Source organism: Melospiza georgiana, chromosome 1 (genome assembly GCF_028018845.1).
Source record: "Melospiza georgiana isolate bMelGeo1 chromosome 1, bMelGeo1.pri, whole genome shotgun sequence".
NCBI classification, from domain to species: domain Eukaryota; kingdom Metazoa; phylum Chordata; class Aves; order Passeriformes; family Passerellidae; genus Melospiza; species Melospiza georgiana.
Window position 1 is genome coordinate 19,190,338 of NC_080430.1, and position 19,087 is coordinate 19,209,424.

The 19,087-nt window shown below is 38.3% G+C and overlaps 1 protein-coding gene across 2 annotated transcripts in view; it reads right to left on the bottom strand.

Moving 5' to 3' along the window:
- Window positions 1-19,087, bottom strand: part of MLLT10 (MLLT10 histone lysine methyltransferase DOT1L cofactor) — a 123,432-nt gene that overhangs the window by 5,220 nt on the left and 99,125 nt on the right. For both annotated transcript variants that reach the window (XM_058026901.1, XM_058026892.1), the window contains exons 12-17: window positions 13,542-13,659; window positions 12,140-12,212; window positions 7,478-7,632; window positions 5,470-5,658; window positions 4,972-5,060; window positions 4,488-4,846 (exon numbers count right to left, since the gene is read on the bottom strand). In XM_058026901.1, the coding sequence (XP_057882884.1) occupies window positions 4,488-4,846; window positions 4,972-5,060; window positions 5,470-5,658; window positions 7,478-7,632; window positions 12,140-12,212; window positions 13,542-13,659 (983 nt within the window). The remainder of the gene's footprint in view (window positions 1-4,487; window positions 4,847-4,971; window positions 5,061-5,469; window positions 5,659-7,477; window positions 7,633-12,139; window positions 12,213-13,541; window positions 13,660-19,087) is intronic.

Below are 19,087 nucleotides of genomic sequence, written 5' to 3' on the forward strand. Positions count from 1 at the left end.
GGGGCCAAGGGATGCTGCCATGGAATGAAGCTGCCTCTGCTTTTGCCAACTACTTCACTCCCAGTCTCTGTTTTCATACCTACATAAAACTGTCTGCAATATTTAGGGAACTGGGCAGGAATAGATCCAGCTGACAAGCAGGCTGTAAATAAAAGGGTTTTTTCAGCTATACCAGTTTACTGCAAGACCAACTGCATGAACAAGGATGTGTTGGGAATAGCAGACCAGGAAGACAGCTGGATCTACTCTTTCAATAGAGTCTTAGCTTTTACTAGTTTTAAACACCCATTAAAATATTAAGGTGTTGTTTCATGATAGGTTTATCCTGCTGTTGAAAAATTAAGTATTTCCCTTTTAGCTGTACGACTTCTGTCCCCTCCCCTCATACTGGGTGTTGAACAATGGGCTGCAACCTGTGGGAACTGAGCTGAAACTTTAACCAATACAGAACACACTGACAGATTCTCTGTTAATGTAGATGAGGTCACTGTGTGATGCAGAAGTTCTGGTAAGAAGGTGTGCATAGGATGTCAGGACTGCTTGTTGGGATTGGCAGTAAAGAATGATTCACCTACACCACAAATGCACACCATTAGGCTGCAATCATGTAGCTCCTCAGGGCATAATATTTATCTTGTGTTTTTACAGCAGCCAGCAAACTGTGGCCCAACTCTGCTGTAATTTGACTTTGTCTTAACTTTGTATTTGCCAATATGCAAATACCTAAAGCACCACCATTTTCTCCTACAGGGACAGGGCAAGCCACGTGTGAACTTTGTCCCATACTTTGTTGCACGGTCTCAGCACTACAGGAACACCTGCTGGGCTGCACTTAGGATTCCCTATGGGAAAGGGGAGCCTGTGTCAACTGGAAGTTTATGGGGCTGGATGGAATCCACCCAAGGATACTGAGAGAGCTGATGGAAGTGCACACAGAGACACTTTCAACCAATTTCCAGCAGCCCTGGCTGACTGGGATCTTGAGATCCCAGCTGACTACAAGATTGCACATGCAATGCCTGTCTAGAAAAGGGCTGAAGGAGGATCTCAGCATCAGGCCCTGTCAGCCTGACCTTGGTGCCAGGGAAGGTCAGGGAGCAGATCCTCTGGAGTGCCACCACACAGCACACACAGGACAGCCAGGGGATCAGGCCCAGCCAGCACAGGTTTGTGAAAGGCAGGTCCTGCTTGCCTGACCTGATGTCCTGTGACAAGATGACCTGTTTGGTGGGTGAGGGAAAGGCTGAGAATGCTTCTACCTGGACTTAGGTAAATAAAGCCTTTCACACTATTTCCCACAGTATTCTGACTAATATTACCATTATTTCCTTCTTCTCTTTTTACCTCACTTTTTCTGTATTCTTCTATACTGGCATGAATCTTCTCCGCTGTTTTTGTTCATTCTTTTATCCCATTCTTTCTTTTTCCCAGATCATGTTTTACCTTTGCACTTCTTTTTTCTGCTGTTGTTCTCCCTTCTCTTTAATCGCTCTGCCTGCCCCTCTTGCTGTGCACTGGCACTTGAAAGAAAATACCCTCAGTCAGCAGCTGAGATCTCAGTGTCTAGAAACAAAACCGAACTGCAGAGGACAAAATGCTGTGGTTCCCAAGCTTCCCAGAAGAGACAGTTCACTAAATTTCACCACAGAGCTTTCTTTACACCAGATCACCCTGGAATGTAAATTTAATCCTTTCTAGCTTCTCATTAAAAGGTACATGACCAGTCTGAAACTCTCCATCCTACACTCCTGTCTGGTTGTGAGAATGTAAAGAAACAATCCTATCTCTTTCCTCCAATCACTTAATCTCCCACTTGCTGGCAATCTGTACTAAGCCATCTTTTTTCCCAGAAAAGGATCAAGTATTTTTTCTCTGTCAAATGAATGTGGGTTCTTTTACCTACAACTTGAAACTCTCTCCAACAACAGTGTGCAAATCAGTGTTTTCTCACCTCCTTGTGTGCCACAGTTAGAGAGTTCATATAAGGGCAATATGCATACAGAAGTCTTCGTGTATTGGTGAATACTTTGCCTATTTTTCACATTAAACTGTTGGAATAGATTCTGAAGTTTGTGAAGTTACTGTAACAAGCAACATCTGGCAAGTCTTTTAAAATGATAGAACAATACCCTGAAGTTAGAAAGCAGGGCTGAATTCTCATGTAGCTTTCCAACACCTTGCCAATACTGATTTAAACCACCTCCAACCTGGACCCCAGCACACAATCTAACCAGGGTCAGAGAGCTCACATCACCACAGCACCAAACCTTTGAGCCTGCCTGTGCTTGGCACCATTCAACCTTCCCACCAGGCCATTCAGAGAGGAGGAGTACCCTGGGAAATTTAACATTAAAGAAACGGTCAACCAATTGTCACTGAAGCAGCACCAAACTCCAGCCTGGCAGGTGTCCCATTCTACAGTTCTAGAACCAAAAATTTCAATCAGTAGAAAGTATTTTTTTGTCCATTTTTTCTCCTTCCTTCAAAATCATCCCAGAGCCTCTTTTTGCAACTTAGTTCCCACAACAAAACTTAGTTCCTATGTATTTTTTCATATATTTCACTTAAGCATTTCTAATGGGACAAAGAGGAACGAGGAATGAACATGTCATTACCAGAATCATATTAGCACTTACATTACTGAACTTTTCCCTTCTGAACATACAACCAAAAATACTGAAAAATCACAGAAAATGAGGTTAATTGTCAAACACCTCAAAAGGAAGAGGGCCTGGGAAATAGTGTGGATATGCCCAAACAAAACAGAGAATTGTGTGAAAAGTGCACTTTTAAATTTAATATAACCATTAATTTTAAATTAGTATTATTGAGGGAGCAGTGCAGAAAGAGATCATGCCATAATAGAAGCAGAGAGATGGAAGTGCTGACAGACTTGTACAGCATGAGCTTGTTGCAGCAGAAAATAGGGAGTCACTGGGAGTATTCCAGACTCTGCTAACAGTCAGAATGAAGGCTTAAAAACAGGATACTGGCTGCAGTATTTTGCATGAATTGGAACATTCTGCTACTGGGCTACACAATGAAGAGTTTCAGCACTTAAAATGGATATTAAAAAAGAAACAAAAGAACTTCTGCAATACAAAGAGAAAGAAATCACCCGTGTATAAACAAAATCATTTGAGAAAACAGTGGCATGACTGGTATTTAGCATAACTGATGTATTCTGGCAGTACCTGAAAGTGGAAAGCAGCATGAAACTGGTTAATATGATTGATCTTCTCTAGTATTTCTCACTCTTTCCCACACTTTTGGGGAGAGAATGCAAAATTTTTGTGGTTTTCACAAACCTCTGATGCTCAAGAAAGACAAAAACTTTTCATGAACAGAATGCCTTGTTTATCCTATGAAACCTCAAGTTCACAAAGGATATAAACTATGAAAAATACAGGCTCCTCTCTCAGGAAAAATCTAATGACACATCCAAACAGGATACACTTGGAAGTATCAGATTTTATGAGCCTACTGAAGCAATACCACACAATGATACAGTACACAAATATTCAGGAGCTGCCAAACCAACAGGAAGTGAAGAAACTGGAAATTAGGGATCCCCTGCATCATTACAATCTCGTGTGTCTTTTTTTGATGGATAATCCACCATAATCTCCAAAAATAAACTCTATTTAAAGACAAGTAATCTGCTCCCTATTTACAGGCACTTCTACACAGAACTGTAGTTCTCCTTCCTAAGGGAAGGACAGGACAAGGGGTGTGGGGAAGGGGAGCAGTGAGAAAGAGCTGGCCCAGCCTCTGCTCTATCTGAAAACACTTCCAGACCAAGAAGTCCATTCCTCCTCCTGGAAAGCAGCTGTCTCCTTTTGTTACCCATTTGCCTTGCAGCTCAAGCAGCAGCAGTTTATGCTACTGGGAGTACCTGGCTTTGGTCAAAGGCTGCCAGGAATACTCACAAATGAATGTTTTTATGCATTTAGAAGTCCATAAGAACACTGCTTGAAAAGCTAATTTTGTTGAGTTTGGAGTCAGTGCAGGCAACTGAAAACCATGCAAGTGTATTACAACTCTGGTTAGTTATGCCTATTACATCTTGAATTACACGACCATACACCCTTCTCCCCCTCCCCCCTTCTTACTGCAACAAATGGTAGTTCTTCCAGTGCTCCTTTAATCCTGGACGAAAAACTGGCAGGACAAGGAATATTGTTTTCTGAACTGAAAAAAGGAGCTGAAGCACATTTACATAATTACATTTGTTTGGGAATGTGACTTGATTAAAAAACAGGAATTCACTAGAATTCCCAAAAGCTCCAGAGAAAACTTCTTTAACTTGACTATTTGTGCTTCCATTAAATGCCTCCTCACTTTAGTTCACAGAACAGGAGCAGAAGTTATTTTGACAATTATAGGTGAAGGAATAAACAGTGTATTTGGAGCAGGACAAAAAAAGCCAGCTAAGCCGAAGAACAGCAGGCACTGTGAGGAAAAACATAAAATCAACAAATTCTTACCTGTTATTTAGCGTGGTTGGCAGAGGATGCGTTGCATTGGGTGGCACGGTTGCATGAGTGAGAGAAGGGTTCTGTGATATTGTAGCTGGGGTCTGAATAACCCCGTTTAAAGCCCCTACAATTCCATTGATTGCCAGCTGGCTGGCTGGCAGTGCTCCAATGATTCCACCCACAGCGGGCACTGCAGGAATGGTGGAGGTTACAGGCTGCATACCAGTGGCCAGTGCCCCCACTGTCACACCATTGACCTGCTGAACCCCGGGCACGGCCGAGCCGGGCTGGGCCGGACTCTGCCCGGCGGGGGGTGGAGTGGAAAGCGCTGATGAACTGCTGGTGCTTTGGCCGCTGGAGGTTATCTCCTGGTGTCAAAACAAACAACAAAGGCCCCTCAGCTGCAGAAAATTTCACCTAACACCACAATGCAAGGACTGGGATGAGTTAACTTGTAACAAGTTTGGGTTTAGAAGAATGAAATAAAAATTACCTGATTTAATACAGGAAGAGAATTGTCCGGTAAAAAACTGTTTCCCAGATGAGGGCTTTTACTGCTGTTCAAGGAATCGGTGCTAGGTGCTAAAGTAATCATTTCAAAAAATACACAGTGGTTAAATTTCTGGAACATGTAAAAAGATTCAGAATAATTATTTCAAAACTATGACAAAGCTAAACACAGAAAATGTAAAGTCAACTTTAAAATCATTGCTGAACAGTAAAATATTAACTAAGTAATTGGTGAATCAATAGATTCAAACAGATGTGCCCCAAACTGAAGTAAAAGAGAAACTGCACTGAAACAAGTAGTCATAGTTCAGAAAAATAAACCAATTGATGTTTAAACATTTAACACATCAGCAAATACTTGCTCTATATTCATCCTACATTTATATTCATCTCCCATCAACAGCATGCGTGGATGAAATAGATATTTCATATAAATACATGTTCAAATTACTCTGACACTTTAATAATCCCCTCTACTTACGTGCTTGTACTGGAAAGGCATGCACTTGATGAGAAGGGCTGGGGTTTGAAGTTATTGTTGGAAAGGGCACTGAAAGCTGTGCATTGAGAAGCTGCAGTCGCTCCTTCTTGGCAGTCAGATTCTTTATCTGTTCCTCCAACCGCCTATTTTCAACTTGAAGTTGGTGTAATGATTTCAGCATTCCTAAAACTAAGACAAAAATGCACACATTCTATTCCACAGCCACATTCAATGAACAAGTAACACCTTCATTCCGATTTAAATTCTGCATTACATTAAGGCTAGCATATATATGAAAACATAAAATTATTACAGATGTCTGAATTTTAGTGGAAAGATTTAAGATTAATTTTGAGTAATTTAAATTGCAGAAAAAGTTCACTGTGTTTTGTGGTAGTAATTTTGCTATACCTCTACACCCTGGCTTCAATACTGATAGAGTAGCAATGTTAGGGCCAGCATACATTTTAAGCAAACAGCAGTATGTGATAACTTAGCCCCAAATCAGAATATGAAAATAGTAGTATTTTATTAGCACTGGTTAACTGCATAGTTGGGATAAATCCAGTTCAGCTGCAGTATTAGGAAGTGCAAACCTTATAAAACAGAGAAGTTTGACAAGAATATGCTCATATTCAACTAAAAGCACAGCAAACCAACAAGGGTCATATAAAACAAGCAAGTTTATGAGAAGGGAGCTGTTCTGTTTTCCTGACTCGTGCAGTGAATCACGAATGCACGGGAGCCCCGAACGCGGCAGCAGCGCTGGGAGCAGCGAGGCGGTGCCGGGAGGCGGCAGCGATGTCGGCATCCCCCAGCAGGGAGCACTCTGCGAGCACCGCGCTCACCGCGCCCCCGCTCCGGGCAGCGCCTTCCCCACCGACCGCAGCCTCCTCAAACTCCCACTTGCCTTCGGAACTTGGAGTTCCCAACAGTACTACAGTGTGACTGTAAAGCCACAGGGATAGCCTCCTTTTTTTTTTTTTTTTCTTTTTTTTTTTTCTTTTTTTTGCCTTTTTTTAAATTCTAAATTGTATTTGTTTAACATGACCTCTGGAGCTACTACAGACATAAGTCTACTGGTATAGGCACATCTGGTCATTTCCCAAGGATTTAGCTTTTATCCCTCCTCTTCAAGAACATACAAAGGAACCCTCAGTGAGCTCAAATGAGATGCAATAAGACTTAGCTAAACCTGTCCTCCAGCTATCATGTTTAAAGGATTATCCCTGCATGAATTTCCTCACAATTAGCATTTTTGTCAGGATACCATTCATAAAAATACTAACTAGATACCTCTTTACACTACCAATGAGAAGAATAAGGCCTTCAATAAAATAGAACACAAACCATAACCTGGAATAAAATAAAATTTTTAACATATTCAGTGATTGTCTTTGATACTGATACATCACTGAATATGGAGATCCATCTGATCTACTGATCACTTATGCATTTAACATATTCATTCTTGGACTATTCCACTCTATTAAACATAACTTGAGAAAATAATAATTTGCTTGCTTTAGGAACTCAAAAGAAAGGCAGAACATAATAAAGACATGAAAACCCAGTAGGACACCTGCCTAACATTTGTAAATATTTTCTTTTCAAACGGCAACAGAAGTAGAAAAGTCAGATTTAACAATAAAAAATTATTATGCCAATTTATATCACACAGTAAAGAAAAATGGGGAACTGTACTACAATATTTACAGCAGTGGATCTAAGAGTTCAGAATTCTTTTCCAAACTCTGCAAGTGGACCTGCAAGTTACTTCCTCTTGCATGACACAACTTCCCCATCTATAAAAAGACAGATAATTATAGAGAAGTCTTTTGTAATCTACCGATGCCATGCACTAAGAACTGTGCTAGAACTGTACACCACAGTTATATTTCAATTCACAACAGAAAATAAATTTTATTAAAATTCTTGGACAAGCACAGAATAGCAGTTCTGAGTAACAGTTGGCAAAAGTCATAACAGACAGATTGTGAGTACTTACTGTCACTGGGAGTGCCTTGCTCTAGTAAAAACTGTTGTCCTTCACTCCACTGCCTCTCCAGAAGCTGTTCTATGCTGGCTGCTACTGGGGGCAAGTTTTCCCCACAACCATTCCCTGATTGATCATAGCGAATCTGCAAGCTGCTCACAGGGGATCTGTTGAAAATATTGCAATTTATTGTTTAAAGAAAAGGATGAAAGGAAATGTATTAGAAAAAGGCTGTTGAAATTTCTTATCTTATATCAGCTCCTAGCACCTACATATCTTATGCTTCCAAGACTAAGTTAATTCATCAAAATCACTAAGAACTCCTGGTTCTCACTGCCAGGGCTTTAATAAAAGAAAGACATATTATAACAGTGTAAGAATTTATACTGAAAAAGCACATAACCTCTTCTTGCATACAGACTAACAAGACAGCAAATAACACACAGCACTGAATTAAATTACACAACACACATTCCTACAGCAGGAAACCATGATAATATGGATACAACAGGCCACCAACTTCAGGGGCAAAAAAAACAACCCACACCAAACTTCAAACCTTTCCCTGAGAAAACTGGGAAAAATAAAACCAATTTGTTAAAATTATCACATAGAAAGGCCATATATAATTCCACCGACTAACCTGTTCTAGAAACAGTCATGTAAATCTGGATTTTTGAAGGACTACATGAAAGTATTATTTCACAAGGATTAGAAGTTATCCTCTGCCTGTACTGTGAACACTTAATATACCTCCTTTTTTACTCATGATCACACACAGTTCCAAGAATAATCCCCTTGCCACATGTCTTTTCTCATTCAGGAGAAAATGAAATATTCAGCACAAAGAAAGCTGGCCACCTCTCTCAGGCCCTAGGAGAAGGCTTCTTTTGCACTGGATGGGGCACAATGTAACTTGTGAGCAAAGCCAGATGTTTGGTGTATTTCTGACTCAGGTTTCTGCTCTCGTGTATGCAAGGTCCCATTCCTCCTACAGGACCAACACCAAAGCCACTAAAAGCTGGTTCTTGGTGTTGTTGTTGGTTGTGAGGGGGAAAGGAGAGGGGTGGTTTTATTCAATTCCAGGAGCTCAGATTCTCAGGTAGCAGTTATTACTGCAGGCAATTGGTGCCATCATGGGATCACAGCTGTACTGTTCCACCCCTGGTGCAAACCTACCAACAAGACCACCACAGTCCCAGTACAGGACAGCACAGAGAGCTCAGGAAATCAGTGTGTTAATTATCATTACCGTAATAAGCAATGGTCACAGCACATTAGCTACCTAATGACTGTCGAGCATTTTGTAGGCACCAGAGCAAAGCGATTTTTTACGAGAAAAGGTTTTAAGTAGGTGACTTAAGAGCTCTGTTAAGTATTTATAAATAGTTCCTCTTTTGCATACAGGAAGAAAGGAAAGCACTTGTTAAAACTAAAAGCCCTGATGAATGGGTAACCAAGGTAGTGTTTTTTGACAAGACATGACAAATCAACAGCATGTAACAGTTCAGACAGAGACAGCAAAAGCAGTTTCAAAACACACTGTTTACACGATGTGCTGAAGCAGCAAGAAGGAAAGTTTATGCAGAAACATTCTACACAGAGGTATTACACTTACACTTCACACAAACAACCCACTTCAAAAAAAAACAAAACAAAACAAAAAAACCCCAGAAAACAAATACATAAAACCACTGAACAACTGCCCCAGAAACTTCTCTCTCTTTCTGCATGTTCCTGAGCAGCACATAATGCTGCCCTAACAGATTGTGCCTTTTGAATTATAAATCACCAACAAAATTCTTTTTGGGCTTTGGACTGCTTCCTATCAATTTTGAAAAGGCAGAAATAAAGCAGTGCATGATGCTATAACCTCTGCAATCCTTCACTGGAAGCCCATACAAGAGAAGGATTAAAAAAAAAAAAATCTAGATTTCTGTGTATTGCAACATTACTCAATCTCTCCTCTTCCAACTGTTCATCCTTTAGACAGGATATGGTTCCTGCATGCTAGGGCTGAATCCTTATTCCAAACAGTATTTGATCAGAGTTTCCAAGGATTATAAAAGTGCTGTGTGGACTGGTCCAATCCTGCCATGGAGATGAGAACCCTGTTTCACAGCTTGCCTGCTTCCACAGCTGTTTTTTGATTAAGTTTGGTACAGTTACCTATACTATAGAGCATTAATTAGAAGGAATAATGCATTTAGATATAAGCATACACACAGATTTCACTGCAGGTATTACATAACACATTTTTAAATCTAAGGTTAGGTATGGGGTAAAAAAAGTTTAAGTGCTACCTTGGGAAAAGCAGCAATTCCTTTGCAAAATGGAAACAGCTCACATATCCCAGGTATATTTATATTTCTCATATATGTATTAAAAGTTAAAATACGACAGCTTAAACATCAAACACTGTGGTTATATTGGGGTACAAAGATATAACAATATGAATTGGAAATGACCATACAAGCTCATGAGTCACATATGTCTTCCCCAAGAGCTGCAATCAGCTGCGTCATCAACAGCAAACAAATGTTCTGCAAGTGTTTTTATTTTAAGCAACTCGCTGAAAATCACATGGTTCTTTCGGAGAACTGTTATTTATGTATCTCATAAGCTTCAAAGGGAACAGAGTCAGAACTTGCAGCTAAATAATTTTAATAGATAAAGCAGGTAACATTTGGAGTTGCAAAGTTTCCAGATAGCAGATTTTTTAAAGTTAGCTTTTTATTCACTATAAACCATATTTTAAGTAACCAGAGTTACTTATTTACTGAAGTGGGGAAAGTGGGGAGGTACCTACACATTTCAGAATCCTTGACATATGTGTAATCTTTTTTGTTGTGCAAACCAGAGGTGAAATTCGCTGACTACTGAACTTAACTGAATGAGTAGGTTTTCCACATTTTTTCCATGCTAGGTATTTCAAACTAAAATTTTCCACCTTTCAATTCTGTTACTACAGCACCGATTTCTCCCCCTTGCTTTCTCTCACCCCAGCCCCACCCCCCTTTCTGGCTCGTTTTTGAACACCCCTGCCAGGCAGAATCTCTGTCCCCTCTCCAAAGGGCTGCAGCTCCCGTGCACTGCAGGGACCTTTTCAGCTGTGCACGGAGGTGGCCTTTGTATCACCCAGCTCTCCTTCAGCAGCCCCACCAAAACCAGTTGGTGTTTCACCATGCTGCAAGGACTGCACTGTATATGCCCTGAACATACACACTCTGTAGAAGCATCACATTTAAGAAGTTTACCTTCCCAAGTATTTGATCAGAAGACAAACTGAACACAGCTATGACCAATGCAAATAGTGCAAAGATCGATCTCTGCATATTAACTAAGGAGGCATTAAAACTTGTAATTACCACAACATGTATGCATCAGAGGACTACTTAATAGAAAATCAAAAGTTCTGTAATTTCCTAATTGTTGAGCATTTCCCTTTGCAAAATTCTCTGAAATTCCTTGTCTGTATAGATCAATTTATATGCTAATGTAAGTATACATATTTATACTAAGAATATAATCTAATTTGTAAATTCTCTATTTATTATTTTAGAAGCAACACATACTGGAAAACTTAAAAACAAGTTCATGACTAGGTAATAACACCTAAGTATTATAATGGATAATCTCATCCCATCCAGCAAGATGTCTTTTGATTAATTAAGGAATATAATACAAGATCAACAACACCAGGCATGTACATTAAACTACCCAATTTAGAGATATTTGTTATAAATTACCATAATAAACACATGCTATAGCAATAAAATTCATTATTATAATGCTATTTCTGTGTAACTAGCATTTTTTAGCTATCGTAAAATTTTTTTCATGATAAATCTTTTTTTCAGATACATCTTTCTCATGGTTAGTCCCTAAGTAAAAAACACAGTAATAACACCATAAAATGTACCTCATGCTGTATCCAGTTAGGAAAATAAAGCTCTCTAAACAAGGATTTGCTTAAAATACACAGAAAATATTACTGAAATATTTAAAATGCAATATTAAAATTTTTACAACAAATATTTTAAAACAAAATAAATAACATGATACCGTTTCAGCAGAACTCTTATCTCAAAGTTTTCTAGCAAATGTGAATTGCAGCAGAACAAAAAATACTTTTTTCTACAGGGAATTGCTAAAAATTTTGAAGTTATGAGGGAAAAGGAAGGAAATATTTGCTTGGAATTTTTACTGATATTTAATGGTTCTTATTCTTGTGATCATTGTTAAGTATATGGGATTCTGGAATTTTTGCAATTACTAAACTAGGATTGTGGTGACAAATCTGAGGAGATAAGCAGTACATACGGATTAAATGATAAATAAATCCCTCTAAAGCAAGACTTCATTTCTTAAGTAAGGGAGTAACTTACTTAACTAACTTACCTACAAACTAACCTACCTACAAACCTTAATTTGTAAACCTAATTTCAGTTGATAGAAAAGTAAACTTCACCACAATTTTAGCTCTCTGGATGTATTAGGGATTTTTAAGAAGGATATACAGATAAAAAAATACATGCATTTATACACATGTGTTTATATTTTTATATATATGGGCTTTTAAAACACTTTGGTATTGCTGGTAAAAAGACAGTGAAGTTTCCAAATTTTAAAACATTTCCTCTGCCTGCACTCTCCAATGTAAATAACACTTACCGTGGTGAGAGACTTCCTCTGGGTGATCCTCCTCTGCCAACAAGGCTTCGGCTGTTATCTCCGAGATCTTGATCTGCAGTGTAAATATTTCACAGCTGATAAATCACCTTTTCTTAGATAAGAGTTTTAATATCTGATGCAGATATTTTTAAAATACCTTCAATCTCAACTTCTATCTGTAGTTACTGCTGAAGAGTGAATAAGTAACTAGTTTAAGATTGCTGAACTGTAGCATGTAAGGTGTTGTCCTTACACATTTCTGAGGCTGTACCAGGCCATGGATTATGTTCACTTCTTTCATTCCTTTCAGTTTTACAGCACAGAAGCGTGGTTTGCATTTGCAGTACCCTCCCCTCAGCCACTTTTAATTTGTACGGTGAAAGTAATGAATCACAGCTGTGGACAGCTAATCTGTATGCTTATCACAGCAAATCCTGATGCTCTGTATTTTTTTAACACTTTGCATCCCAAAACAACTCATAAAATATATAACGTATTAAACTTACCGCCGCCATCTAACAAGCACGCATTATTCTGCAAATTTACTGAAAACTTTATGAAAGCGTATAATTCACTAATTCCTATTTATAAGCAAAGCATAGGAAAGCCCCTTGCTAAAAAGGTAGTAAAACAAACAAAAAAGGCCTCATTAAATATACGAAAACGTTTTGCTTGGAAGGACTCAAAAGGGTTATTTTCCCTATGGCCTCTCAATAAAATAACCCTATCTGCCCCCTTCAAGGTTGCCCTCCCCCTATTCTGAGTCAAGCGACCTCCGACCCCTTGGAGGGCAAAGACATGACTGATCCATTCTTGGTAAACTGCTAAACTCATTCCCTTCCCCCAAACAGGCATGACTACTACGACATGTCAACAAATCCTTACGGAGGGAATGAAACAAAGCAAAGCCAGCGGCTCATTAAAACCGCAGCGGAGAGCCCGCGGTACCAAATGCCAATCGGTAAATATTCACAAGATTATTAAATGCTGCACAAGTTCTCTAACGGGATCTCTTTCACACGAACTTGTATGTAATGCAATTTCATGAATTATGCAAATAAAGGTTTCAACTATTCACGACAAAACCCAGAGCTGTGTCACTCCGGCTGCAAAGAGCTGGGAACTGAGCGCATCAATCACGGGAGTCACAAGAGACACTGGTGCATTCCTGCCTGCTGATGGCTCTGCTTAAACATTTACATTTCACACACCGAGGGAAAAAAGGGGGGAAGAAAACCCACGCTGTTCCACAGAACTGAGAATTTACTTCCAACACAGAACAACTTTGTACAGACATTTAATAACCAAAAGTTGGGCAGAAATCAAAAACACAATTTAACAACGTTTTTAAAAACAAGGAGTTCTGTGAAGCTGCACATTTGCACCGGCAGAGGAAGCTTACCTGCTTGGCTGTTTTCAGACTGAGCTATAAGTGCTGCCATGGCTGAATTTGGATTCAGCCTATTGCTGTACATGTGGGATGGAGGCAGACTGAGAGAAGATCCAGGTAGGGTGTTTGCCTGCAAGAAACCAAATAAAACTTGAATTGTTTTTTATAACGGGGAGAAATGCTAAATGTATTTTAAAGAAGCCTTCTTAATGCACTTTAATTATTTTTGCACGTTGAATGCTTTTTAAAACAATGTATTTCAAAGAAAAAAATGTTTTCCATTTGTGAGTATAGAAACAGAATTGCAGTACTTCAGAGAACAGATCAGGTTTTAAAGTGTGTTATATTTGTGGCTGGTAAGGTCTTCTAATTAAAGAAAACCCTTCTAATAAAAAAGTACTGTACCAAATATTAAAAATACCTAAAATGCATTTTAAAACAACCGCAGTTTGCAGGATGGGCAGACTTCCCTGCGATCCTGAAGTATGCGCTCAATGCTAGGACTTAGTAGCATGGCGACCATGTGGTTATCCTACTAATTATTTAATCTTATTAAACCATTTACAAAATAAGGGCAGGTAGACAACAGATGTCTCACAAATGCTTGGGTTCCTTACATCACAAGCCGGCTGTGGAGGTCAAAAGGTCCAACTTTCAGCTCTATAGTTTAACTACACAGAGCCATATTTCCTTTGCTCGACTCCGTCATTAGTAAAACGTGCACAGTATTTTGTTACTTCCTATTTTGATAGACTTGGAAGCCTGGTGTTTTTTTGTTTTGTTTTGTTTTTATTTTAAAGAACGCAAACAGCCATTACAAGTATGTTTTCTATACAATAGGGGGCTCCGGGAACCACAGCTTTGCCCTGACCCCATATAAGGAACTGTATTTTTGGCAGCTGGCCAGCTCTACTTATTGAAGAGCTCCCAAAGTTTGTGTTCATTCATGTTGCTAACCACAATTCTGAAGGTCTCTGCTGGGACTTGTGCCAAACAAGCGAAAATGAACCCTTAAACAGATGAAGCTAAGGAGGCTGGCCAAAATCTTGCATAATCCAATGCAATAAAAATACCTTCTTCCTTGGCTGCTTATGCTTTTTCCCTTTCGAAGAAAAAAATATTTGTGTCAAATGCTAAGTTGCAGAGACAAGCAATCAAAGAAATAAAAGCACGGCTGCTTATTTTGAAAGCATTTTCCTACCTGATAAAAATTATTTGAGAACAAAGAAAAGACTGGAGCGGGGGGGAGCAGAGGGTAGAATCAAAGATATATAAACCTGTGTGATCACTGATTTTAAAATTAATCTTCTAAGAAAATGTAAACAACCTTTACAAATGAAACTTTTTTTGAAAAACAAAAAAGGAAGGTGAACAGTAAGGAACTCAATTTGTGGGACACTTTGACATGCATAACTGCACACAAGAGACAGGGGAAACATACTGGTTATTACAGCAAAATATTACAGAGTATAAACTATGTCTCTGGAAAGAATCACACACTACCATTAACTTTGGGCTTTCTGCCAACATATTAAACTTGATGAATGGACTTTTATGAATTCACACAACTGTTTTCAATGATGCTTTATTTACTATATACTGGTGAGAAATTGTGCCTGATATTTACATTCTTCTACTGTCACAAAGTTAGAAAAAGCCACAAGTAATTGCTTACAATGATCAGGGGTTCATTCATTTTTCAGTTTATAGGTACATGCAAGATTGCTAGACATGGAACCACAGTGTCACTTCAAATCTGGCTGTTACTTCTTCTGGTTGCTTGTTGGGGTTTTTTTAAGAATTGCATATCTCTAGTAGAATTAATCTGAATTATTTCTAAGTCTTAAAAATAATGCAGGCATTTCCACCTACCCAGGTACAACAGCTTCCAAAATACAATACAAATTAGTACTGTGACACTGACGAAGGCACCAACACTGCACAGCTCCTGCTATTTTTCTCTAAAAAAATGCCCATAGGGCAGTTTCAACTTAACTATTGCTGTTCCTAGCAACCTTCAGCTGTTTTCCCCTCAAAACCAAACAAACTTCAGTCAAATCCTTTCACTGATAAAACCCTGCAGAATGGACTATTAAGAGATTCAACCAGTATTATCATTCAACCATATCTAAAAGATCAGACTAGGAAAACAGAAGTTTATATGATGGTATGAGGTCTACTCATGGTTTCGAGGGTTGGATAGGGGTAGGTTTTAAATTCCAAACACCAGGTTTTAGTTCTGTTTCGTTTTAGCATTTTTCCTTAAAATATGTTGTTTTATTCCACTAAGTGTATGTACTGCTCACATTTTTACACAGAAGCTTCTATACTTAGCTCTCAGTCCATGTAATTCACTGCAAGGCTGCTTAAAACTGTGCAATAGCAGCTATATATTGATTTATGATGGCATGGTAGCTGTAATAAGCAAGGGGAATACACTTCTATTTGACTGAAACTTGCACAAATAGCTTTAAGAATTTTCTGAAAGTACCTAAGTATCTTGAAGGGAGTTGCTAAAGTTTGTTGAGTTAACTATCACACCACAAAACAGAAGACATCAAAGGAATTAAACGTTTGCTAAGTGGGTTGATATAACAGATCAAAAGACTTAGCAGGATTTAAACAATATCTAAGAACTTTAGTTTTCTCACAAGTAGTAGTTTCACCCTAAACATTACCCCTGTTTGCATTTTAAAGTCTTACAAGTTGGAACTACAAAATTTCCAATGCCATCCGGCATATGCAACTCTTAAAGCAAAAAGACACAATAAAATTTTTCAAGTAAGTTGAAGGTACATAAAAAAACTTTGAAACTACTTTTTTAGAACAGCAATGTGAAATGACAAGAATAATGATTTGCGAAGCTTTGTTATATATGTGATGACTTCATCTGACAAGGAAGTAGAGAAGGTGGAGGCGTGCTACATTATTTAAAGGTGAAACAGGAGCTTCATGTTTCACTCACAGTCGAAACAAGCTGTAGCAAGCATTTATTAAAAATGCGCAATCATCCTGTCAATACATATTAAGGTCACAGGACTGACACATGTTCTAAAATGCAGAACTTTTAAGGGTGTATTATTCTTTATTTCAACTGTTTCTATTTAAACACTCAACACAATACATGATCAAAGTGTATGAACTAAAAAAAACCCAAGACTACTAAGTATTTATTTTGAAAAGGTAGCAAATTTTCCTGAAAATATTTTAGCAGAAGGATTTAAGCCCATCTATGGATATAAGCCCATCTATAGATATACAACACACTGCTTTCCTTTATGGTATGTTCAATAAATCAGTAAAGTCATACGCAGCAGAGCAGCACAGAAGGACAATGCATAGTAATTCAGAGAATGCCCCTTGCAGTAAGAAATGATTGATATTTGACTGATGTTTAAAAACACTTCCTCTACAGCAAGAGAGAAAGTACAAGCATATTCTTCTAATTAAAAAACAAGATTTGCACGTTAATAAGATATAACTCATATATATAAATGTCCTCCAAAATATTTGTAATAGTTTTATATTTGTTTGCATGACTCCAGGACAGTATTTAACAGCGTGACTATAAAGTTTCCAGAGGATTCATATCTGAACATGCACTCCTATCTGAAATTTCCAGGGAAAGCAGTCCCTTCAATCAAAAGTTACATGTTCTTTCAGCAGAAAAAAATAAAGGGGAGAAAAATGAGACAATACTTAACTGTATACAATCAGATTGAGTCTCAAAACTTTGAGACTCTTTGAACATGCCCACTCCTTTCCCCCACTCCTTTCAAGTTTTATGCTATGAAATATTTTCTGATAACAGGCCTCATTTCTGTCTCAGCTCCACACCAGTAAGGTTTTAATACTCAGCGTGTGATGAGAGATGAAACCAAGTGTGAACAACTTTTGGGTCCCATGAGTAGGCTGACTGTTGAAGCTGTCAGGTTCAATTGCATCATTCCACATTATTCAATGCCCCAAACTGCTCCCTAATTGTTAGAGGCTTAACATATTCAAAACCATTGTTTAGGCTAATGCTGAAATGCCTACAGTTGAGTTTCCACAAAGAAAGGGGAGGGATTTAATTGTAGTTAAACCATTACTGAACTCTCTTCCTTTTGTGGTGATAGGGCAACAAGGATGGCCAGAACAACCAATTCCAAGACAGCTTCTTAATCAGTTTATATCCAATCAACAGTCCTTTTCCCCTCTGCTTTAAAAACTGTCATTGCCATATTGTAGCTTTGTGTTATATCATATAATGCTTTACAATTAGTGACACATTACCTAATTACCTATTTCCACCAGTATTTTGTCAAAAATCATTCTGAAGGTTAATTTTACTTCTTGTTTAACATAAAAACATATCATTGTTCCTGTGGTTGGGGTCACACCATTTACCAATCATACCAGGTTATTCATCACAGCATGATGCTGTGATATGAAGTGCAGAACTACCCCTTGCTCCTACTAATACGGAGTCAAGAAATAAAAAGCATTAGATACCATTACCTACTTATGGCCAATTGCTACTGAAATCATATAAAAAATTTCTATGCAAATGAAATTTAAAGTTAAATTTTCTGCAAGCTGCTCTGCTACCCTTCTGAGATGTTGCAAGCACTTTCCATGCATGTCTAGCTTCATGAAGTATGGAAGGAAATTCAAGCACAGGACCAAGTGCTAGCATCAGTTTACTTCATCTAGAAGACATCTTAAACTGATGCATTTTGGTCTATGGCAAGCAACATTTATCTGAACAATTAATTACTTAAAACCTGCATTGAAATTAAATGAGTTTAAATATGAACATATACTAATTCTAGATACATAATTATAATAAAACATTTATAATGTGCATATATAAAAATGATTTTATTGAGAGGTGAAAAGAGCCGCCCATCAAGTGACAGCAGCAGAAGCAACCTTGCCTTGTGTTTCCTACCTTAACCTGGGCAAGTGAAGAAATACTATTTTTATCCCTAGATTTTTTAAGGCTTTTGCTTCAGTGTTGAAGGCAATGGGAAGAACATGCTATTGATTCCTTTTATTCTTTCAGAACTTGTGGTACAACCTCTAACTGCATTTAGGAGAGGTGAGGCACCCACCAACGCCCCTCATCACTCCCTCCTGTGAATTGCCAGCTGCCCCTTGGGAGGGCAAAGCACCCTCACTGAAGGGTAGTCACAGCACAGCACACAGAGGGGTCCTGCCATGTGCACACTTTCTCATGCTACCCTTCCTGCAACACAACCCTTGAAGATTTTCACCACAAATACAGAATTTGCTTAGAAATCTTAGAATGCCTATCATCACCTTGTTTCCAATGGAAAATAAAAAATCTAAATTCCTGTTTATTCTCCTATATGCCAAGAAACACAGATGGAAAACAACACAGAAAATCCTTAATAAAATACAGTTCCCACATTTCTTCTGAAAATTATCATCTGACTTTTTGAAACAAATAGCACAACACAAAACAATATTAATCTGTAGTATGATAGTTACTATTCATATATTTTAGTTAAACCAATACTTTGATTTACATATTTTTAATACATGTTTTGGCT